Source organism: Neovison vison, chromosome 5 (genome assembly GCF_020171115.1).
Source record: "Neovison vison isolate M4711 chromosome 5, ASM_NN_V1, whole genome shotgun sequence".
Classification (NCBI taxonomy): Eukaryota; Metazoa; Chordata; class Mammalia; order Carnivora; family Mustelidae; genus Neogale; species Neogale vison.
Window position 1 is genome coordinate 6097272 of NC_058095.1, and position 24847 is coordinate 6122118.

At 53.7% G+C, this 24847-nt stretch overlaps 1 protein-coding gene across 1 annotated transcript; it reads right to left on the reverse strand.

The window, feature by feature from the left end:
• Positions 1 to 208: 208 nt before the first annotated feature.
• Positions 209 to 12893, reverse strand: CDR2L (cerebellar degeneration related protein 2 like). Its single transcript, XM_044247473.1, has 5 exons — positions 12744 to 12893; positions 5239 to 5351; positions 4769 to 4917; positions 4039 to 4203; positions 209 to 2821 (listed from the first exon to the last, which is right to left on the reverse strand). The coding sequence occupies exons 1-5, from the start codon at positions 12820 to 12822 to the stop codon at positions 1930 to 1932; spliced, it is 1398 nt and encodes a 465-aa protein (XP_044103408.1). The 5' UTR covers positions 12823 to 12893; the 3' UTR covers positions 209 to 1929.
• Positions 12894 to 24847: the final 11954 nt, after the last annotated feature.

Genomic DNA, 24847 nt, shown 5'->3' on the forward strand with positions numbered 1-24847 from the left:
GGCAAATCTGCCTCTGCTTCCTTCACCACCACCCCTTATCTGCCCAGTGCCCTGATAACACCCACAAGGCATCTGGTTGTTTGGTTGCAGATCCCAGGAGAGCGAAGCTCAGGATGTGCCCCCCCCAACCCAGACCCAGAGCTGTGGGATGACAGGTGGGTGTGTGAGAGGCACAAAGACAAGACCATGGCCCTAGGGCCATTTCTGCTTTTAGAATACTGGTGCATTTTTTATTAAAGAAGAGAATAAAGCATTTGTAAATATATTTCTCTCATGTATACTTCAAAGGTGACGCTGGTCGGCCGCTACAGAACTGGGGAGCAAACAGGCAGGAGCCCTTCCCCCACCCTATCCCCTCCACCCTAGATGACAGAGACACACGGAGGGCTGGGAACTGCCCAGCTCCAAAGGACAAAGGGTTCCAAGATGTGTGAACGGAAGGACCAGCCGACAGCGCTCATCACAGTGCCGCCCAGAGAGCAGGGTAGCGACTCTAGGGAGGTCGGGCATGCTTGTTAAGAAAACCCCTTTACCCCTTAGAAACAGATAAGGCATGAAGGTCCCTGCTGGGTTCCCAGCACAGAGGCCAGGGCTGCCACCTTCCACCGGGCTGTGTGGAAGGATCTCCGGATGGGTGGTAGAAGGAACTGGAAACCCTGAAGAACTGCTTAGGGCAAGCTGGGGACCTGGACATCTCTTAGCCGAAGCTGGACTTTCTGAAGCCTTAACAAAGGGTTTAACCTGTGACCCGAATGGGTGCTCAAAAGCCCCCCCAAAAGGTGGGAGGTGAAGAACAGGCATTCTATGGGAGAGAGGAGACATGCTCCCCACCAGGTCCCATTTCAATACTGTTCAGCATAGATGGGGATCTTGGGCAGTCCCCAGTGAAGGGGGGCAGGGGCGGATGCTGGGACCACTGGCTGGTGGCACATGCCCGGGACATTCTGGGGGCAGCAGGCATGATCTGAGGAGGGGTCAGCCTGTGGGGAGCATGGGCGTGAATGAGACACATCATGGTCCCTGAGATGGGGGCAGGCAGAGGCCAAGCTTGGTGAGTCAGAGGTGGCGTGCAGAGATGGGGGCTCCCCACCGCCCAGAGTCCTGGAAGGCTTAATGGCCAGAAGGCATTTCCAGGGGCTGGAGCCCTAGGAGGCTGGCTCTGAGGGACGCAGGGTGCATTGTTCGTGTATGGCTGCCGAGGGGCTCCCTGTTCCCCTCCTCTGATTGGCTACAGATCTGCAGTGGGCTGAGGGTCTCCAGGGGGAAGTGGGGGGCACTCTGGGCCTGGCTGAGGCGTTCTGCTCTGCATGGCAGGAGCCGTCTCTGACCTGGTCAGGACCCTGGAGATGGGACAGCTGGTGCTAAAGGAACGACAGCGCATCACAGCTGAGGAGAAGCAGTGGGTGGTCCAGGAGACCCCTGGAGCCTGCAACAGCAGGCCTGGGGATCTCCCTTCAAGTGTTTCCAGTTGTGGCAAGGTTGTGGGGAGACCTTGCATTGCAAATCTCTCAAAAAAACTGAACTTTGGAAAGAAAGGGAAAAAAAAAAAAAGAAACAGCCAAGTGGTCCAGAATGGCTTTTAGAAGCGTGGCCACAAATCTGTGAGCAAGGCCCAGGGTCAGGAAGTCAAGGGCTGGGGAGCTGGGAATCCTCGGGGCAGTGGGGACGTTTGGCTCTGCGACTCTCAGCTGCGTCTTTGGGCTGACGCAGGGTGGTGGACGGTCCTGGGAGGCCAGCCGTTTTCCATGTTGACCGCCTCCTGAGTGAGCAGAGAACAGGTTGCATCCCCCACATGCTGCCTGGGCTGGAGAGCAGCCTCCCCTGGGCCGTATCGCTGCTCGACGGGGCTCCCTCCCTCACTCGAGGCTGCGCCGGGGCAGAAGGAGCCCCATGGCCAGACCCCAGGGGAGGCTGCAGGCGGGGAAAGGGTCACTTGCTGCTGTGTGTCTTGACTTTGGTGGCGTTGATGTCGGCCTTGGTCTTCTGGATCCTGGAGAAGATCTCCTTGAAAAGTGCCTTGTACTCCGGCTGGCTCTGCTCCAGCCGCTTGTCCACAGCCTCCACGTGCTGGCTCAGGCTCTTCTCACCCGCCTTGGCCTCCCCCTGGCCCTCCTCGCCCCCACGAAGGTCTCTCCACGAGCTGTCTCGGGAGATGGGCCTCGAGGTCTGCACGCCGGCGTGCCGCACCCCCGCGCCGTGCTGCCTGCACTTGCTCAGCAGCTCCTCGTACTTCTCGAGCAGCGCATGGTACTGCTCGTCCACCTCCCGCAGGATGGACATGCCGCGCTTGCGCACGCTGTTGGCGTGCAGCGTGAGGTTGCCCGCGTGCCGGCTGGCTGGGTCTTTGGCCACGATGGCGTTGAGCGCAGTGTCGCTGCAGCTCTTGCGCACAGCGTGGCCCGGGGACGCGGCAGGAGAGGCGACACCGTCCTGGGCGCCCGGGTCGTCCCCGCTGCCAGGCTGGGGGTCATCGGTCTCGGGGGCCTGGGTGAGGGGCGCCAGCAGGGCCTCGGCCAGGTGGTCCTCCCGGCCCAGCAGGTAGGTCTTGGCCTGCTTCATCTGCTGCAGCTCCAGCAGCTCGGCCTCCAGCTCCTGTACGCGGAGGCGGCAGCCCTCCATCTCGCACAGCTGCCGCTCCAGCTCCGAGTACTCCTGTAGCACCGCCGCGTACTCGCGCTCCGCCCGCTCCTTGCGCTGCCGCTCCTGGCTCACCTGGGAACGCAGCACACCCACCAGGGTCTGCAGCCGCTCGTTCTCCTGCTCCAGGGGCCGTGGGCCCAGCTCCAAGGAGGAACTGTGCAGGCGAAAGGCATCCTCACATCTGAGAGGGGGTAGGGGAGGGCCAGCAGACATCCGGTCAAGGCCAAGGCACCCCAGGCTTAACACCTCTCCCATCCACGTGGGTCGCATATCCTGTTTGCCCCTCTAGAACCACTCTCCGCCCTTCCTCTCCTTGCTCTCCACCCTGGGCGGCTGACCACAGTGAACTGCTTCAGCCCGGCTTCTGCTCTCTCCCGAGCTGAACAAGCAGGAGGCATGGGCAGGAGGTTCGGAGGGCAGGAAGAGAGGGAGGTCAAGGAAGGGCTTCTTGGCCAGACTCCTTCCCTGGTTAGTGCTGGCTGGGCAGCACCTCCTGGCCTTCCCCTTCCTGGTCCCTTCAGGCCCAGGATGGTAACAGCTCCTTGCTGTCACAGCCCTGGGGGACTGCAGTGTCCCTGAGGTTCCCCTACACCTTCGTCCACACCTCTTCATTAATCGTTCCTCAATTACTCTGTGCAAGGCGTGGTCTCCTGCCAGGACCTTTATTGAAACACCCACTAAATACACAACACGTATTTAGAAAAAAATTTTTTTTAAAGATTTATTTACCCATTTGAGAGAGAGTGTGTGCACGTGGTGGGGGGTGGAGGGGAAGAGAGGAACCTTCCAGCGGACTCCCTACTGAGCGTGGAGCCCCTGGTGGGCACCATCTCTTGCCCTGTGAGATCATGACCTGAGCTGAAACGAAGAATAAGACGCCCAATGGACTGAACGACCCGGGCGTCCCCACAATTATGATTTTTTATATTAAGAGGACATCCCTTTAAGTTTAATGGGACCATGCAGCATGGAGCCTGCTTGAGATTCTCGCCCCTCCCCCATACCCCTCCCCTCACTTCCCTCTAAAGAGAAAAAGGGGGGGGGTACTGAAAAGTGTAGTGGTTAACTCCTCCCGACCTGGATTCTAGCTTATCGAAGAGGTGACCTTGGATAAGCTCATATAACCTCTGAGCTTCCGTTTCCACATTGGAGCAGTGAGGATGGGATTGCCACCAGAGCGAAACCCCTTAGAGCAGTGAGGGTGGCCGCGCGGCCAGGGCTCGGTCAGTGCCAGCTGCTGACGTTGCTGGCAACAGGACGGGTCCCTCCGCCAGCCCGCCAGCACACCACCTTTCACTCCCACCTGCTACCTGGGGCCCACCCTCTCCTCCCTAGAGAGCCGGGGACACCGCACAGGATCCGGGTTGCCCCCCACCCCCGCGTGGCGCCCCCACCTACCGGGGGCTGGTGCACAGCTCCTTGAGGCAGGGGAAGGTGTGGATGGTGCGTCTGCGTTCCCGCTTCTCCCGGCGCACTCGCAGCTGCTCCAGGCCCCGCAGCTGCTCCACCTGGGCCTGCAGCTGCTCCACCTGCGTCTGCAGGCGCTCGATGGTCTCTGTGAGCCTGGGGGCAGGGGCGCCCGTGGGAGGGATTTTAACAGGACGGGGCCAGCCCTCCCCACTGCAGGCCTGGAGGGACTCGGGGATGGGGACAGATGGGCAGCCTTGACCCCTGCTGCGGGGTGCTGAGGTCAGACAAGGACTCCCTGTGTGCCCAAGGACCCGCTCTCATCCCGCGCCTCCCTGGCTGAGCTGACCGTTCTCCTCTGTGCCACCTCGGTTCCTCCTACACCCTTTGAGCACTTAGCCTGCACTGCTGTAAGGATTTACATGCCGGCCACCCCTCCAGGGCTGGGCGCTCCCAGAGGGCGGGGAGATCTCTTCACCTCCCCATCGCTGTATCTCCAGTGCCTACAGAGCCTGGTGTGTAGCTGCTGCTTCCACAGGGATTGTGGCCTGATCGTGAAACCACCCCAAATTGCCAAGGGCCATCTCACTACCATCCCGGGAACCCGGGCCTGGGCTTCTGGGAAAAGGAGCATGGGTCACACCCACCAGACTATACGTCCACAGGCAAGCCAACCTGACCTTTCCCTCGCTCGCCCCCCAGCCCGCCACCCGGCCCTCACCCATGAATCTTCTGCTGGGCAGCCTTACTCTCCAGCACCAGCTTCTGGTTGGTCAGCTCCAGGTCTCGGGCTGTCAGGTCCAGCTGCTCGTACACTTTGGCGTGCTGTTCATTCATGTGCCGCAGCGTGTCCAGCTGCTTGGTTAGGTACTGGAGGGGAAAAGATGGAGGACCCTTTCAGAACAAGGTTGAGGGAAATGTGTTCATCTGGACCTTGTCCAGTTTCTAGGGACACATTTGCTTTGTGTTTCTACAAACACATTTTGGCTGCAGCAGAGTGTGGGGGAGTAAAGATGGTAGGTGTGATAGGGCTGCCTGGGATAGTTGTACAGGTTGTGAACTGCACAAGGCTATGGGGCCAAAGCTGTGTCTGCTAAGAAGGCACCCTTCTCTAAGTTACACAAAGTCACCACAGGCCAGGGGGTCCTTAATGGGTGGTGGAGCACACGCAGGGCCTACGTGGCCCCTCACCTCGATCTCCTGCACTTGCTCCTCATTGGTGGAGTACATCTGCTGCAGAGACTCCTCCAGCTCCTTGTTCCTCTCCAGCAGGGTCTTCCCCAGCTCTGCGGCCAAGTGCAAGTCTAGTGGAGGGGGGGCAGAGGACGGGAGTAACGATGAGCAGCTGAACGAGCTCAGAGGACTCCCGTAAATGTTCTGACGATTCAGTGTAGGCTATCCTTTGGGGACGCCAAGACAGCCAGGACACAGAGCTGCCCTCAGGGAGCCTCCAGGCCTAGAAGGGGATGTGAGCTGGGAGCTACGCTTTGCATGGACGGCCGCGTCTCTCTGGAATGTCCATTCTCCAGACACTCCCAGGGCCTGTCCCTCTCCACCTTCAAATCTGTGCTTAAATGTCACCTGCTCTAGGAGTCCTTTCCCAACCACTGATTCAAAGTCACCCCTCCCCTGCCTTGTACTCCCTCTCAGCTTAGTTTTTCTCCTTAGCACGTACCATCATCTAACTTACCAAGCTATTTGCTCGTTTATCTTTATTTTGTTCATCTCCCCCGCCCCACCCTCCGACTAATTGTAAGCTCACGGGGCAGAGATTTTGCCCATTTTTTTAAAAAGATTTTATTTATTTATTTGACAGACAGAGATCACAAGTAGGCAGAGAGGCAGGCAGAGAGAGAGGGGGAAGCAGGCTCTCTGCTGAGCAGAGAGCCCGATGCGGGGCTCGATCCCAGGACCCTGGGATCGTGACCTGAGCCGAAGGCAGAGGCTTTAACCCACTGAGCCACCCAGGCACCCCAGGACCTAGAACACCTGGCATACAGTAGGTATGTAATAAATACTTTCTGAGAGAATGAGTGGCAGGTGCCGGGGTGGCTCAGTGGGTTAAAGCCTCTGCCTTCGGCTCGGGTCACGATCCCAGGGTCCTGGGATCGAGCCCCGCATCGGGCTCTCTGCTCAGCGGGGAGCCTGCTTCCTCCTCTCTCTCTCTGCCTGCTGCTCTGCCTGCTTGTGATCTCTGTCTGTCAAATAAATAGATAAAATCTTTAAAAAAAAAAAAGAAAGAAAATGTATTTAACATATTCTTAGATCTATCACTGAGAACTCCACAAACACATGGAGGTGACCTCAAATAGTTATCAAAGAAGAAGACTGCCGTTCGTAAGTGATTAGAATTAGGGTCTGTGTGGGGAGGGAGAGTGGCGTAAGCAGGAAGAAGAAAATGCCTCACTTAGAGGAAGACGCTGTCAACATGAGGCTAACCATCCTTCTAATCAGCTCTCTGGACTCAGAGCAGCTTTCGGTATGACTTTGTGTGAACAGTTTTCTGTACCTGCTTTTTTTCACTTCACAATTTGGCCTAAATAGTTTTCTGTGTCCACAAGGATCTAGAGGCCATTTCTAGTGGGTGTGAATGTTCTGTTGTATACGAGTCCCTAAATTGCCCTTACTGTTGGCCTTTTAGGTATTTCCCATTTTTTTTCTGTTAAAAATGAAACTGGAGGCACCTGGGTGGCTTGGTGGGTTAAGCATCTGCCTTCCGCTCAGTTGTGATCCCAGGGTCCGGGGATCGAGCCCCGCATCGGGCTCCCTTCTTCTCCCTCTCCCTCTGCTGCTCCCTCTGTGTGTGCTCTCGTTCTCTCAAATAAAATCTTTTAAAAAAAATGAAACTGTACAAAAACTCATAGTGCGAAGATCTTGGTGCAAATCACTGCAGGTATCCTGGAGATCCTTTCCCAGAAACAGAATCATCAGAACAAAGAACAGACCTATTTGATTCATTCCACCAAAATGCTGTCCAGGAAAGCCTGGGTCTTTTTCCCACTGTGAGGTTGTTTCTTCAAATAGCCCTTGATCTAGGCTCATGGTATAAATCCAGACCGAAGGGCGCCTGGGTGGCTCAGTGGGTTAAGCCTCTGCCTTCATCGGGCCCTGGTCTGTGATCTCCAGGTCCTGGGATGCAGTCCGTATCAGGCTCTCTGCTCAGCAGGGAGCCTACTTCCCCCACTCTCTCTGCCTGCCTCTCTGCCTACTTGTGATATCTCCCTCTGTCAAATATATAAATAAAATAAAAAAAAAAATCCAGATCGAGATGCTTAATGGCAACTCTGCAGGGGCGGATGTGATGTGGTCCAGGATTCAAGTCTTTAATGCTTCCCCTGTTCAGTGATCGTTCTCGACTCCCTGGAGGATAAAGGGTCTCTGTAGCCCCCCTAGTGAGTTTCATCAATACAATTGTTTCAGCTGAGCCCCTTGCTGGGCACTGGGCAGCTCTGGGGAGGGGGCTTTTCTTCTCAGAAGAGCCCAGGAGAGCAGTGACTCCCAGTGGGCCAAGGAGAGGAGAGCCTCGGGCTCTTTTTCAGCCTGGGCTGGGAGTCAGACTGACATCACCTTACGGAACCCAGAGGGCCTGGACAAAAGGCCCAGCTGCCTGTTGAGAACAAGCCTGGATTCTGCTCCCACGCATAAAGGTAAGGTTTTGAAACAGCCCGAGGGTGTCCCCAGGGTGGGCCTCAGCCAGGAGCGGGGCCCTGTGCCCCAATATCACCTGGAGGAGTTTCCTGGAGGAGTACAAACCTGCTATCCCCGAGAAAGGCTACAATAACCTAGCCTGGGAAAACAAAAGCTGCTTTCCTAAACAGCCACCTCGGCCTGGGTAGCTGGGTGCCTGGGTGGCTCAGTGGGTTCAGTGTCCAAATCTTGGTTTCAGGTTCGGCTCAGGTCAGATCAAGCCCTGCATTGGTCTCAGCGCTCAGCATGGAGTCTGCTTGTCCCTCTCCCTTCCCCTCTGCTCTTCCCCTCACTCTCTCTCTCTCAAATAAATAAAACCCTAAAAAAAAAAAAAATACAGATCCCAGATAAGAACCTTCAGCTTTGGGGCACCTGGGTGGCTCAGTAGGTTAAGCCTCTGCCTTTGGCTCAGGTCATGATCCCCGGCTCCTGGGATCGAGCCCCGCATCGGGCTCTCTGCTCAGCAGGGAGCCTGCTTCCCTCTCTCTCTCTCTGGCTGCCTCTCTGCCTATTTGTGATCTCTCTCTGTCAAATAAATAAATAAAAATCTTTATTTAAAAAAAAAAAAAAGGGACGCCTGGGTGGCTCAGTTGGTTAAGCAGCTGCCTTCGGCTCAGGTCATGATCCCAGCGTCCTGGGATCGAGTCCCACATCGGGCTCCTTGCTCAGCAGGGAGCCTGCTTCTCCCTCTGCCTCTGCCTGCCACTCTGTCTGCTTGTGCTTGCTCTCTCCCCCTCTCTCTCTCTGATAAATAAATAAAATCTTTAAAAAAAAAATAAAAATAAAAATAAAAAAATAAAAAAAATAAAAAGAACCTTCAGCTTTGAGCAATGAACTTCGGATGATAATGGCGAGAGACACCAGTTACCTAATACAGACTGGTGGGGGAATGGGGCCACTTGCCATATGGACTTATGAACTAGAAGTTGGGCAACTGTCTACAGGGTGTGAAGGTGTCTGGAGGCATCCGTCTGCAAAGTGTGAGGTTTGATGTGAGCCTCATAGAACCGCAGCCCTCCGTTGCGTGGAGTGCTTGGTGGGAATGCGGGAGTCTGGCAAGACCGGCCCTGATGAGGGAGCCACCCCATCTGCCTACTTTCTGAAATGAGACGGTGAACATTTAGTTCATCTCCAAATGGTATCGAATAGCTCAGGTAGCTGTGGAAAAGAACAGAGGGCCGCACTCGTCAGGGTTTTCTCCTCTGGGAACTGGCAGGTGGCCTGTGAAGAGGCCATTGCTACTGATGCTGGTGTTGGGGGACAGGCCCCAGAGGCGGCCTGCTTGGGGTTCCTGCAGCTTAACTTAGAGTCCAAGAACTCAGGCTCCAAAGCCACGACCAACTGCATTTTATGCTTTTCCTGCCCGGTGAGCGCCTGAGCTGTGTTTCTGCCGCTGGGCTGGGTCGGCCATTGTCACTATAAACCAGGGACACAGGAGCTTCCCCTGAGCAGGCTGCGAATGTAACCAGGCCGCCCAGTGACTCAGGGGTGGGGACAAACACAATAGAAGCTGTCCAGGGTGGGGGAGAATCTCAGAGACCTTCTGGGGAAACTGGATCACGATGCAAGCTAAGCTGGTCAACAGCTGCCAGGAGGGATCACAGGCGAAGTCTAGAAGCTGCAGGGCAGGGGACTGGCTGGAGCCAAGGGCTGGGGAAGGTAAACCAGCTAGCAGACGGCTGCTGATGGCTCTGGGCTCCGGGGAGGGGGTAGCACCCTCTGGACCAGGGATGGGGGAGGCCTCGGGGAGGGAGAACGGAGGAGCTGGCTGAGCAGGAAGTAGATGCTGGAGTCATAAATAGCCAGTCACGGGCAGATTAATGGTCCCACTGGACCAACCTGGGGGAAGGTACCAAGTCTGAATGGGCATGGGTCCTGGCTGGACCCTGGAGTTTTCCGGGGGGCTCCTGTAGTGGGCTTCAGCAGTTTTGCCCTCGGAGTGCCTGCTGACGTGCTCCCCAGGAGCAGTGTCTCAGGGGGCTCAGAGGGAATGGCTGGAAGCCACCGGGATGTCTTTGGAAAGAAACCCTGAAACCCCGCTGTCCCCACTATTTGGGGTTGGAGGGGGGACCCACGATTCTGGAGCAGAGAGGTGGGACAGGGACAGGGAACAGGCACAGGGAGGAAGGGACAAAGATAAAGCAGGTGGGAGCAGGCAATCTGCCACCTGGCCGGGCTGCAGGCTTCCTGCTTACAATCTCCAGGGCATGGATGTCAGGAACTCTGGGTCCACACGACTGGGGTCCAGTCACTCCCCTCCCCTTGCCATGTCAGAGCTCTCGTCCAAGGCCAAGACTCAAGGTCAGGCACCCCAGGACTTCAAATCTGTGACTCAGCAGCCCTCTCTCACTCTAGAAGGAGGTACCACCGGGCCCTCCATGCCTGGCCCAAGGTCGGGAAGCAAGGCAGGCAGAGACAGAGAGAGCCGGTGCTTAAGAATCAATGGCTTTTTCTATTTTTATAGATGCTTGTGTCAGTGGGTGGAGGGAACATGGGGAGGATCTAGGACCTTGCTTGTCCCAGCTGCCTCCCTCCTCTGGGGCAAAGCAGCATCCAAGTCAAACAGCATCTGGAAGGCCAAGCTTCCTGAAAATACAGTTGGGGCTGCCCTCAGGACAGGGGGAAACAAAAACAGAGGGGAGGCCAGGCCGACTGAGCCAACCACTGCCTGAGCCACTCAGAGGCAATCAGGGAGCAGCTGGGCAGGAGGGGACTGGGGGGTTGGGACAGGAAAGGGGGATGCCACAGGCACCTGATCCCCAATATGGCTGGCCTTTGGCCCACCCTTCACCCTACCACCCAGCTCTCTGTGCTGGGCTCCAGGAGGTGGTGCTGCAGTGGCCGTGCCTGGGACATCCTCGAGCCCACGCCTGGCACTCCAGACGCCTCTACTTTCTAGCTGTGTGTGGTCTTCTCAAGCTGTCCTGTACCTGGGCATAGGATTTCCTCCACCCCAAATGGCCAGGCAGCCCCTATTCACCCTCCAGGCCCAACTCCACCTGCCCAGGTGCCCAGCTCGGAGGGGCCTTTGCATAAACCTTTATGAGTCTCAGAGCAGAAAGCCTTCCACTCTCACCCTCGCCCAGGGTGAAGAGACGTATGTTTTTAGGCCCCAAACTCCAATTTCTTCAGGCACTGTCTCATTTCTGGTTTCCCTCCGTAATCCCGGGCCCTGGCTACTCCTAGGGCCACAAGACAAGGCCAGCTGCTGTAGCCCAGCAAGGCTAGCCCCCATTTTGGTCCCAGAGCACGGCTGCCCAGCCCAGCTCGAATCTCGACACCTCTCGCTCTCCGGAAGCAGTACGTCTCTCTGGCTCCTTCCTCCCACATCTGGGCCGGGCAGGATGCCAGGGACTTTGTTAGGGGTGCGGGAATGAAACGAGACAGCAGCAACATCAGCATCAGCCTCCCGGGGAGCCATCTTCCCAGGCGCTCAGCTTCCAGTCTTTCCATCGAGGCCTGCCTCTTCCATGAAGCCCTCTCACTGGATCCTAACACACACACTCAGTTACAGGCCCAACTCCACCTGCCCAGGTGCAACGCAAAAGGCGGGCGCTGAGACGATCTCAACTCCCAGGATGGTGTCTGACACTTAAGTGTGAGCCTGATAGGTGTTTGTAGGATGCAAACCTTGGGGGGTGGTGCCCAGGATGGGGGAGGGAGTAGTACAGCTAGTACTGGACATCACATTCTACCAGGGAGGCTGAGGGTAGACTCTAGGGAAAAGACTATGGCAGAGTTCAGCCCAGCAGCCTCAGTCCCACACTGGTCCTCCAGAGACTCTGATTAACCCACACTCCCGAGGACAAGGACAGTCTCATCTACCAGCAGATCTTGCCACGTGGGGATGTGGGTCACGGCCAGGAAACAAAGGCTCTGGGATCTGGGTAGCTGTCTCACATGAGGGCAAAACTAGGCATCTGGGGCCCCAGCGGACGGCGACTCAGAGCAGGGGTGGTTAGTACACACTGAACCAGACTGGTGTCCACACTCGCCTGGCTTGCTGGGTGACGGTGGTCACTTCTCCTGGATATGTTTCCTTGCCACTCCAGCTCTAACCACCCAAGACTGAGGCACTTTGGGGGAAGAGAGGGTGGATTTGACGCTGTTCCAGCAGTCCTTGGCCCTGACCCTCTTAGGCCTCCTCCTTCTTCCTGTCCCATTGCTCCGCCCCCTGCCTGGAGTGATGTCACCTTGGCCACCTCATCACCAGATTCTAGCCCCCTTCCAGCCACCCTCTCCACCCTCAGATGGGAATGGGGGTAGTGGCTCCCACTCTACTCAGGCTCTAGTCTGGTGCATTGCTCAGAATTCCCAAAACTGGTTCCCTCCGAACCATGAGTCATTTGAGTGAGGGCTGGGAGGGGAAGGGCCAAGGCACCCCCTTCCCCTCAGGAAGGTCCAAGTTTTTGCTGCTTCTTGACAAGCAGGGTTCCCAAACCCCTATACTCTCCCTGGGTAGAGGGTTAGGGAGTTCCGGAAACTTTCTGGGAGTCTCAGAGCTCAGGAATCCTGGCAGGGAAGGATGCCACTGGATTTGGAATGGGATAACTTTCCGCTAGACGCGCGAGCGCGCGCGCGTGTGCGCGCGTACACACACACACACACACACACTCTCTCTCTCCTCTCAGCAAACATAACCAAGGAGCCACCTCCGGGCCCTCAAAGACTTCCAGCCAATATTCAGGCCCCCAACAATACCAGGGGCTCCTGGACAGTTCCTGCTTCTAAGATGGGGCGGGCGAGCCGGATGAAGTATGCCCCTGTCGTTCGGGGAAAGAGAAAGGCCGCTCCCCCCACTTCTGCACCCTCCGCGGATCCCGCCCGGGTCTCCCCGGGCAGTGTTCCCTGTCTCCACGTCCCCTTCTCCAGACGCATCACTCCTCGGAGTCCGCCTCTCCGGGTCCAGCCCAGCCCTCCCCGGGGTGATATTGCTCAACAATGGAGAAGCGGACAGGGGTCGCCGGGCGCACCCCGCTCTCCCGCCGCACCCAGGCTCCCGCGCTCACCCTGCTCCAGGTCCTGCTGGTCGTACCAGGGCTCCTCTTCCTCTGTGGAGAAGTCCTCCATCCCGGCGGCTCTCCGCATGGCCCCGCGGGCGGTGGGCGGCAGGCGGGCGCTGCGGCGGCGCGGCTCAGAGCCGGGGCGCGGGGCCCGGGACAATGCGGCGGAGGCGGGCCGGGCCTCCCGCGTCGCCGACTCGGGCTGCAGCGCCCCCGCCCGCGCCGCGCCCCCTCGCCATCGGCCGCTGACCCGGCGCCCACGCGGGGCTGGCGCGCCGCCGCGGTCCGGCCGGGCCGAGGTCCTGCGGAGCCGGGGGCACCGAGCGGCCGCGGCACAAAGGGTGGAGGGCGGAGACGGCAGCAGGACGGAGGCAAGGACGGTCGGAGTCAGTCGGCACGTCTGGGGAGCTAAGAGTGCGCGGGGGCCGCGGCGGGCGCCCCCTGCCCGGCTCGGGTCCGCGTTGCCCCCCGCCCGCCCGGCGACACCCGGAGCCGCCGCTGCATCTTGGCGGGGCCCGCCCCGCGCTTCCCTAGCCGCCCGCTCCGGGAGGCGGGGCCGGCCGTCGCTGGCCAGTCAGAAGACGTATGCAAAGTGGAGGCGGAACCGAGGGTGGGATCTCCCTGGTGCCCCGGTCCGGCTGTTGCTGGTTCAACGTCACCTCCCACCCAACGCTCGACCCCTTCGGTTTACCGCTGTTCATTTTGTTTACCTGCCGTTGTCTCTCTCTCTCCCTCTAGATCTCCTGAAGGCACAGATCGTGTCTCTCTTGTTCACAGCTGGCTCCTCAGTGCCCAGAACAGGCTGGCCCATTGGTACTTTCCATGGACACTCTTTGAATGAATATTTAGTTACCATTACCTTTAAGAAGTTGCGTGTTTAAATATCTATGGCCGGACACCTGCGAAGTTTGAGGGTGACTTACCTGCATTCTGGACCTTTCCCTTTAAGGTCTTGTTTCCTTCCTTTCCCTCTCCTTCCATATGCTATATCCAGTTAGAGCCATACACAATTTCACCTTCTAAGCATTCTCTCCTTAAAGAAGTTATCGGACTCAAGCATTCACGTAACTGATTGTTATTAGGACTCAGCATGAGCTGGTACTGTTGAGGCATCCTGAGTATATCCAACTCTGAAAATACGTGGCAAACATACCCAACAAAGATCTTGTATCCAGGATATAGAAAAAATATCTGCAAATCCACAGGAAAGACAGCCCAGTAGAAAAGGGGGTAAAAGACTTGACTAGGCACTTCACAAATGACCAAATGACCCCAAAAAACATGTGACAAGGTGTTCAACTTCTTTAGAAACGTAAAAGCTTGTAGGGAAGAGAAGGAAACAGAGTTTGCATAGAGAGGAATTGGATTGGGATGTGACCTTTAACAAAAGCATCCCCTGACTCTGGATAGCTCTGAATCCGGAGAGGTCCTTCAAAGCTATTCCTAGTGGCAATGGGGAGAGGGCCTTTATATCCCCCTCCCCATGTCCACAAGTCATTGAATGGATGCAGGTGGTGAATGGCAAGCAGTGGGCGAAGGAGTTCTTTTTTCTTAGAAAGGGCGGGCAGCTGAGGACTGTCAACCAGCAGGCTTCTCAGCAGCTGGGGGAACAAATCCTTCAGTTCTGAAAGGGAGTCTGGGGAATGTATTGTAACATCAATTATATATGGCTACCCTATAATGCAGCCATTCTCTTCCTATATATGTGCAACAGAAATATGTAGATATGTTAATGAGAGACATCTACAACAATGTTCATAGCAGCACAACTGACAATAGCCCAAACTGGAAACAACCCAAATGTCCATCAATAGTCGATGAATAAAATGTCATTTATGCATACAATGGAATGTTGTAAAGAAATAAAATGTTGAGTGAAAGATGCCAGGCATAGAAAATAAGTACTTTTATTAGTTTCCTATTGTTTCTATAACAATTTACCCAAATTTAGTGATTTGAAACAACACAAACTTACTGTCTGACAGTTTTGTAGGTTAGAAGTCCAACATGGGGGGCAGCTGGGTGGCTCATCATTAAGTGTCAGCTCAGGTCATGATCCCAGGGTCCTGGGATCAAGCCCTGTGTCAGGCTCTCAGCTCCACAGGAAGCCTGCTTCTCCCTCTCCCACTCCCACTGCTTGTGTTTCCCCCCACCCCCACTCTCTCTGTGTGTCAAATAAATAAACAAAATCTTAAAAAAAAAAAAAAAAGAAGAAGAAGAAGTCCAACATGATCCTCACCGTCTTCAAGGCTGTATTCCATTCTGGAAGCTCTAAGGAAGAATCAGTTTCCTTGCTGTTTGCACCTCCTAAAGACCACCCACATTCCTTGGTCTGTGTCCCCCTTCTTCCAACTTCAAGCCATCAACAGCAAGTTGAATCTTTCTCATACTGCATCAGTCCGGCCTTTCTGCTTCCCTCTTCTTCTTTTAGAGATCCTGTGATGACACTGAATCCACCCAATAATCCAGCATAATTTCCCCATCTCCAGGTCCTTAACTCAATCACATCTACAAAGCCCCTTTGCTATGCAAAGTAACATTTAAAAGTTCTGGGGACGAGGATGTTAGTATCATTAGGGATCATTCCATTTACATAAAGTTCAAAACTGGCAAAAATGAATCTGACCAGGATAACGTTTAGATTTCCAGAGTGGAGAACTCTGAGGGGCTGGGGATGTTTTATTTCCTGATGTGGGTGCTGGTTATACAGGTGTGTTCATTTGTAACAATCACTGACCTGTACACTTCGGTTTTGTTTTGATTTTTTAAAAAATAGGCTCCATGCCCAGTGTGGGGCTTGAACTCATGACCTTGAGATCAAGAGTCACATGCTGGGGTGCCTGGGTGGCTCAGTGGGTTAAGCTGCTGCATTCGGCTCGGGTCATGATCTCAGGGTCCTGGGATCGAGTCCTGCATCGGGCTCTCTGCTCAGCAGGGAGCCTGCTTCCTCCTCTCTCTCTCTCTCTCTGCCTGCCTCTCTGCCTACTTGTGATCTCTCTGTCAAATAAATAAATAAAATCTTTAAAAAAAAAAAAAAGAGTCACATGCTGTACTGACTGAGCCAATCAGGTACCCTGGCCTGTCTACTTAGGAGGCATACATTTCTTTGAATATATTTTATACTTCAGTAACATAGTTTATTTAAGAAGAGAAAGAAATTGGGACGCCTGGGTGGCTCCGTTGGTTGGGCGACTGCCTTTGGCTCAGGTCATGATCCCGGAGTCCCGGGATTGAGTGCTGCATCAGGCTCCCAGCTCTACTGGGTGTCTGCTTCTCCCTCTGACCTTCCCCCCTCTCATGTTTTCTCATTCATAATATAATGAATATTATATTATATGAATATAATATTCATAGTATATTATTCATATAATATGAATAATATTCATATTATTTCTCTGAAATAAATAAATAAAATCTTCAAAAAAAGATTTTAAAAAAAGAAGAAAAAAAAGAAATCTATGGCTGAGACATAGGCGTTCTCTGCCCTTGTGCGGCTTTCATTCTAGTGGGGACACATAAATTATTACAACGTGCAACGTGTGCTACGAAAGAAATTAACAGGGTTCTGGGAGCAAGTTTGGGGCAAGGTTTAGATTTGGTGTTCAGGAAAGGCCTCCCTCAGAAGGTGACCTCTAAGCTAAGACCTAAATGATGAAACAGTGCCAGCCATGCCAAGCTCTAGGGGGAGAGTAGTGCAGACAGCAAGGGCAAAAGCCTTAAAGCAAGAATAGCTTGACATATATCAGGAACTGAGGGAAGGCCAGTGTGACCGAGTGGAGTGGATCAAGGAGAGATGAAATCAGAGTTACAGCCATTGGAAGGGATTGGGATATTTTCCCCCAAACTGGACAAAAAGAACGAGTAAAAGGCTTTTCACTTTTTAGTTGTAAAGTATTAGTGGCAATTTTGGAGCACAGATTGGAGGGGAGGGAGCAAGAGTGGAAAAAAGCCCAGTCTGGAGGTTTTTGCAATCTTCTGGAAGGAAAGCAATGGTGGGGTTGAGAAATGTTCTGGGTGTAGAATGAAAATGTGCCGATGAAATGACTGAAAAACCAGACTGATGTCTTAGATTTCTGGTTCCACTAAGTGGTATTGAACTGGGGACAAAGATGGGTCTTAGGGACCGGCAGGTTGCAGGGTTGGGGTGGGGGGTGGGGAGGAGTAAGTTCCAAAGGGATCTGGTCAGCGATTCAAGCCCACCAAGTCCTCTTCCCATTTGTTAATTTCTTCATTCTGCAGCTCTGTCGGAGAGCTGCCCCTGGGGAGCTTAAGGAAGTCCCCGGAGGAGAGCAGGGCCAAAGGGCTGAGGGCCAGGGCCTGCGGAGGGCTGCCTCAATTTCCCCAGCCTGGACAGTGAGCATGCTAGTTAGAGCCATTATAGGCGGCCTCCACCTGAAGATTTACTTCTAACCCCTGGAGCTAAGGACGCTTTCAGTGATGACATAGATGACCCCCATGTTTGAAAAGGTCCAGCTCCTGTGCCATTCCCCAGCCTTTGGCCTTTACCATACTGGCTATGTCCTCAGCATGGCTCTCCTCTTCTGTAGCCGCCCTCCTCGAGTCCCAGTCCCAGAAGCATCACCTGGCAGGGACAAGCATGTCACAAAGGCTGGATTCTCATTGCCATCCAACTCTGCCAGGTGGGTGGGGCTTCCTTCTCTCCGTCTGCAGAGGACAGAGAGTGGAGGTCCAGGTGACCTCCAGAGCTGTGGCTGGCTGAGGGATGGGAAGGATGTGCTGTGCACCAGGCCTGTGCCAGGCCCTTTGCCTGAGTTGATGCCTAGGAACCCCAGGCTTCTTGCCCACAGGTATCACTCCCTGTGTCTTTAGGCCAGACTTAACAGTTTTTACGTTATTCCGAGAGAAGGAAAATCAGATCTGCTTTTTTTTTTTAAGTTTATTTATGAAGTTTATTTATTTTATAGAGTTTATTTATTTAAGTAATCTGAACACTCAAGGTGGGACTCGAACTCACCACCTGGAGATTAAGATTGGTGCGCTTCTGGGCGCCTGGGTGGCTCAGTGGGTTAAGCCGCTGCCTTGGGCTCGGGTCATGATCTCAGGGTCCTGGGATGGAGTACCGCGTCGGGCTCTCTGCTCAGCGGGGAGCCTGCTTCCTCCTCTCCCTCTCTGCCTGCCTCTCTGCCTGCTTGTGATCTCTCTCTGTCAAATAAATAAATAAATTAAAAAAAAAAAAAGATTGGTGCGCTTCTCCACTGAGCCAGCCAGGTACCGCAGATCCGATTTTGAGGAAACAAACTCCTCAGCCTCTCTGAGCTAGAGCAGCCAGCAAGCTCTGGGACCCTTCCCTCCAAGTAGGCAGAGGGCCTCGCAGGGGTCAGAAGTGTCCCCTCTCTGCCCTTGGTTCGCCCTCAGCCTGGTTCGTCACAGGTGTGTCAGGCAGACCTCCTGTGTGGTGTTCCTTGTGGGAGGCATCGAGGCTCGGCACTGATAGCCAGAGCCCTCGGTGGACCAGATGTCCCCCAAGCCCTGGGCATTATGATTCTCCTGGGATTCACACTCTAGCTTCCGGGAGCGCTTTCCCAGCTCCTGGAAATGCAAGGCCAGCTCCTGGGTGGGGGACCAGAGCACAGATAGGGAATCCGGGGGCGGGGAGCTGGGCGCCGGGATCCGGCGACGCAACGGCCTCCCGCCAGCGCTGCTAGGGCGCAGGGCGGAGCTGGACACGCGGACACCACCGCGCAGTCGACACCACCACCCACCCGCCCAGCCGGTCTCCCGGCCCCGCCTCCGCCCCCTCCGCCCCGTACCCCACTCCCAGCCCGGCCCACCGGAAATGACGGCGCTTACGCAGGCAGCGCTGACGTTGGAGGGTCCCCGCCGTTCCCAGTCACCCGAGTCACCCTGGGGGAGGAGCAGGGTGCCCAGCCCGCGCCTCCGGGTACCCAGGATGCGCACCGCCCCCGCACCCTGCGCATCTTGGGTTGATGTCAGGATATCTGGCGACAACAGGACACCTTCCTCGGGTACCCCCACCTTCGCAGGCCGCGCTGCCCTCCCTGTCCCCAGACCCGTCGTTCCAGCGCTGGGCGCACATTGCCCTGAATGATCTCGCCCCCTCTGTCCCCCCTCCACCAGTCTGAAGTCAGTGCCAGGCGGGATAAGGCTCGAGTGAGGTCATCTCGTGCCCATCTCCAACCCCCCCTCCCTACCCCCTCCCATACACCATCTGAGTGTGTCCCAGACAACTGTCTGCTCTGAGAGGGGAATTATTTTAGGTTCTCACTGTCCTTGTGGTCAGGAAGTGCTTCCGTATGCCTGCCTCAAATCCCTGCTGTTTAAAACCTCCAGGCCTGTCATCGGTGGAGTGACCTTTAGGGTGCTAAGGCTGAGTGTCCTCCTGTGGCCTCCCCCTTTACTCCTTTAAGACCTCCTTTAAGACCAGTGGCCCCCATGGGGCTACTGAGAGCTGACACAGGCCAAGTGCTTAGAACAGTGCCTGCCCCATTCAGTGTTGGCCTTTCTGATTATTATTATTTTTTAAGATTTTATTTATTTATTTGACAGAGAGAGAAATCACAAGTAGGCAGAGAGAGGGGGAAGCAGGCTCCCTGCTCAGCAGAGAGCCCTAGGCAGGGCTTGATCCCAGGACCCTGAGATCATGACCTGATCTCGTGGGGGAGCACTGTGAGCTGCATTTGATAATGACTTGGGTGTTCCGCAGATCAGAGAGGGCAGGATGGAGGCTGCTGCAGGGGGGTGGCGATGGGGGCTCTGGCAAAGGTGGAGGCAGAAGAGATGAGGGAGGTAGAAAATATTTGTGTCTGGGAGATGACATCATCATGTCTTGGGGATGGATTGGATGTGGGGGTGACAAGAGGAGAAGCTCCGAAGGTGACACTCGGGTCTGGGCTTGAGCACCTAGAAGGTGCCATTTCCTGAGATGAGAAGACAGGCAAAGGTCAGGAGAGAGAAGGATTGGGTTTGGGGGAACGAAGTGTTGGGGGCAGAATCACCAATGGTAGGGCAGTTTTACTGATTTATTATTTTTTCAAGATTTTTTATTTTATAATAAGAGTTTATTTGATTTGACACAGAGAGAGCACAAGCAAGGGGAGTGGCAGGCAGAGGGAGAGGGAGAAGCAGGCTCCCCACTAAGCAGAGAGCCCAATGTAGGGCTTGATCCCAGAACCCTGGGATCATGACCCGAGATGAAGACAGACACCCAACTGACCGAGCCACCCAGGTGCCCCAGATTTTTTATTTTAAGTAATCTCCTCACCCAGCGTGGGGCCCAAACTTACCCCAAGTTCAAGAGTCGCACCTGTACTAACTGAGCCAGCCAGGTGCCCCACTGTGGCAGTTTTAAACGTGGCGCTCACTCCTCTGACACTTCTTCCACTGGGGAGATGGGTGTAGGTTCTCTCCTTGAACCTGGTGGGCTTGTGATTACTTCAATTAATAGAGTATGGTGGGAGCGACTTTAAATGTTATTCCTGGGCTCAGTACTAAATGGCCACGCCGCTTCCTCCTTTTTCACCTGGGACACCCTCTTTTTGTTCCCACCCTTTGGGACACTCCATCTTGGAACTCAGAGAGACCCAAGTCACATTCAGAAGTCGTATGTTGGCCAGGCCAGGTTGAGTCAGCCCAGGCTCCAGATGCATGAATGAAGAAACCTCCAGATGATTCCAGGTCCCAGCTGTTCTGAGTGAACCCTTCCAACCTTCTAGTTTTCTCGCTGAGGCTGCAGACATCATGGAGCAGACACAAGCCACCTCAGCTGGGTCCTGTCCGAATTCTTGACCACAGAATTTACAATAAAATGATTATTGTTGTATATCACGTTTAGTGGGAGATTGTTACACAGCAGCGACACCCAGAACACACATCACATTGACAAGCCAGTTTCAGATTCCACCTGGAGACAACCTGTGTCCTTCTTCTCTGTCCCACCTGTGACTGCCTGGGCTCAGCCCTGGTCATCTCTTACCCCCCAGCTGGATTCCCAGTGTTCGGTTCCCTTTATCTTTCCTGGAGCAGCTAGAGTGACTTTGCCAAGACATAATGACATCTGACGACACTATTCCCCTGCTTCAGAGGCTCCTCGGGGCTCATAAAGGGAGATAAAAGCTCTTTAACAGGATGTACACGGTCCTTTATGATCTGGTCCTGGCCCGCCTCTCCGGCTTTATCTCTTGTCACTCTGCATTTCATCCCAAACTGGTCTTTCTGTTCTCTGGGCAAACCAGGCTTTCTGCACTCCACTACCTTCCTTCTATGTGTTCCTCCTACCTGGATGTGGGACATGTTCCGTGTGCCTGTTCACTTCTCTTTCCATCGTCTCTATCTGCTCCATGCCTGGGGGAGTGAAGCTTTTGTGCGCTGCAACAATGGGCTCCCTTGCCCTTTTGCTGTCTGGGTGTCCACTGATGGGAAGCACCAGTGGAAAATTGGGGCGCAGGAGAACAGTGAAGGTGGGGTGTCCATCCTGTGGCTCTCTCCCTTCCACACCCTGTGAGGTCGCTGGTCCCCTTAGCCCTCTCTTACAACTGTTCTCTCTTCCTCTGGATTCTGGTAACCATTCTTCCATGCCTCCCCTGCCAGGGCCCTGGACAGACTCCACTCTTGACCCCAAGGCTCTTGCTTGCCCGTATGGTTGCCCTCTTTTGGTGGTAGGAACTTGCCTTTGTAGCTCAGGCCCTAGCACCTTGCAAGGTAAGTGGCCCTTAGCAGGTTCTGAGTTAATGTTTCTTGTATTGTTGATGGTTGAACTCAGAAAAAGCAGCTCTAGGAACCACAGGCAGGAACACTTCCTTTACAGTGGGGATAAAAGGAAGACGTGGTATAGTTTCCACATAGGAAACCATAGCCAAAATCCTACTAGGGAATCTCCGAATTAGTAAGGATAATTAATTTCTTTAAACTTTCAAGAGCTCTGTTTTACTATTATTTTTTCCTGTATAGATCCAGTTTTTTTCCTTAAAAACTTTGACTATATAAGTTTTCAAACACATACACAAAAGTGGAGCCCATAGTACAATGAATTTCCACAGACTCAATAGAAATCTAGATTCTGTCACATTTTGCCTCACCTTGCCTGGGTGTTCTTTGTCTACAGTATTTTATTTTCTTTTAAAAATATTTTATTTATTTACTCGAGAGAGAGAGTGTGAGAGAGCACAAGCAAGGGGAACAGCAGAGGGAGAAGGAGAAACGGGCTCCCTGCTCAGTAGGGAGCTGATGTGGGGATCGATCCCAGGACCCTGGGATCACAACTTGAGCTGACAGCAGACACTTAACCAACTTAGCCATACAGGTGCCCTTTTGCTACAACAGTTTAGAGCAAAGTCCAGTCTTTAGGCTGTCATCCCTCTACACACTTCAGTATGCACTAAACAACAACCAACAGCATTTAAAATATAATCATTGGTGGGACTGAGGAGGATGTTAAGTTTAACTTGGAGACAATAAACAGATTGTGGGGCTGAATGGGTATTTTCCCCCCTAGATGCATTAGCAGTCACATTCCTTAAGACGATATTAATACTTTTTCCAACCTATGGGGGCAAGAGTACCCTTAAGAGTAGTTATTAGAGTATCTTATAAGATTTCCTGGAGACAGACACTAAAATTTCCTGAGGAGCAAAATGCTCAGAGGGGAGAAGACCTTCTGAGGTTGGATGAGGATAAATGGACTAATTTAAATCCATCCCAAGAGAGCTAATGGGAAGAGCAAGGCCGTGAATGATCAGAAATATTTCGGTGCCACTTGGAGTTCCTGGTTGCAAATTCCTGAAATGGCTCTGAGTACAGCGCAGGCCAAAGGGCTCCCAATTACTCCGTTGAATGAGCCGGTTAGCACCCACTCTTGGTTTTTGTCTTTTTTAATGTCAAAATTATTGAGGTATAGTTTGCATACCGTAAAATTCACCCCTCTTAAGGTGTATAGTTATAGGAACGTCAACGAACACGATACAGTCAAGAAACTACCATCGCAATCACAGCAGAGATGGGTTTTGTTGACGCCAAAAGTTCCCTCATACCTTTTCATGGTCAATTTCTCATCCTACTCCCAGCCCAAGGCCACTATTCACTTGCTTTCTGTCCCATTGTTTTGTCTCTCCCAGAATGTCGCATAAGTGATATAATACAGTACGCTGCCTTCTGTGTCTGGCACAGTGCTTTGCGATTCATCCACATTGTTGCTGCTTGTATCAGTAGTTTGTTTCTTTTTGTTGCTAAATACTAGTCCCATTGTATGAGTGAACCCCACTCTGTTTATTCACCAGATGATGGACATTTGGGTAGTTTCCACTCTTTGGGGATTATAAATGAAATTGCTATGAGCATTACACAGGCTTTTTGTATGAATAGATGCCTTCATTTTTCCTGGATAGATAGCATGAGTGGGATTACTAATTGTGCTAATTGTATATTTAACTTTATAAGAAAGTATAAATGCCCCTTATGCTCACCAGTATTTGGTATTGTTGTGTGTGTGTGTGTGTGTGTGTGTGTGTCTTTAACCCATTCTAATGGGTATGTAATAATGATTCACAGTAAGGTTTCAATTTGCAATTCGCTGGTGACTAAGATTCCAAATTTTTCATGTCTCTCTGGCCTGGACTGAGGTTGGGTGATTTGTAGAGTGGACTGGATTTTATTATTTTTTTAATGCCAAATAAAGACATTATTCATTTGTTATCTTGGAGAAACTAGAAAAGCCATGAAGCCTGCCCAGGATTTCATCCAGAGCAGGGGAAACCCACCTCTGGAGCAAGAACAGAGCTATCTTGTGCAGTCTGCTCATTCAGTGACAAGGCAACATCCCCATCTCCCCTCCTCCCTGTCTCCATGCCTGTCCTACCCTGCCTTTGTACCACCCTTCCACTGGATAGATGCCGCACCCCCTCTCTTTTCACCTGTGGAATTCCTATTTAAGCTAAATGCCACCTTCTTTCTAAGTGTCTAGGATTTCCAGAAGCTTCCAGACATAGCATCCAAGATGATATTGTGAAAGAGCAGCCTCTTTTGGAACCAGAGTTGGATTTGCTTTTTTGGTTTTGTTCTTTAGTACTTGTGTGACTTTGGGCAAATAATGTAACTGCCTTTCCCCTGCTGTGAAACGGGGTGAATCTACTTCAGAGGTAGATTTTTGTTGGGTTAGAGATACTGTTAGGTTACTGTTGGGTTAGAGATACTGTCTTCATATCATCATCATTATCAATAATATCATTTATTTGCCTCTATAAAGGCTCACTCGGCTGAAAAACGGTTAATTCTTTCCTTGTTTCTTTCCCAAGAGACAGTCCTGTGACTTAAGACCCCTATGTCCCCGTCCTTGACACAGTGTTAGTGAATACCAGTTTCACAACACATTTGTTGAAATAGATGGACTTAAAAGGACTCTCAGGGAATACAGCTGGCCAGAAAGAAGTTGTGGGACTCTGAGGGACCTCCCACTCTCATCAGACCAGGGAGCTGCTCTCCTGGAGCCTGGGGCTTGTGGCTGGGAAAAAACAAAAACAAAAACAGCGAGGCTGTCTGGTGATGCGGGTTTGACAGGTCAGTAAAAGGGAACCAAGAGTGCTCGCTTCGGCAGCACATATACTAAAAAAAAAAAAAAAAAAAAAGGTAACCAAGAAAGCAGATGCTCCAGGAAAAAAAAAAAGAAAAAGGAGGTGGGGGAGACTTGGGGGGATGGGAAGGACAGGGGTTGACAAGGAAGAAGCTCTGGGAGGGCTGGCTGAGAAAGTATGGGCCCAGGGTGGCCTGGGGACCAATGGTGGGGATACGGGCGGGGAACGCGAGGTTGGGAGGGTTGCGGGCCCCTGAGTGGAAATGGGAGAGATGTAACCGGGACTACGCTCCGAGGGGAGGGCGCGGAGGCACCCGGCGCAGCTGAGAAGGACGCCCAGTGGGCGGCCCTAGTGGATCCCGGGAGCGAACTCCCTGCGCCTGGAGTGGGCGGTGCGGGGCGCGGCAGGTGCGGGGGCGGAGCCACGTGAGGGCGGAGCCCAGCGGGGCGGAGCCCAGCGGGGGCGGGGCCGACGCCGAGCCGGCAGGCGGGGTGCGCCGCTCCTCTTCTGCGAGAGCAGCGGGGGCCGTGGAGCTGGAGCTGGAACCGGAGCCGGGGCCGGGGCGGG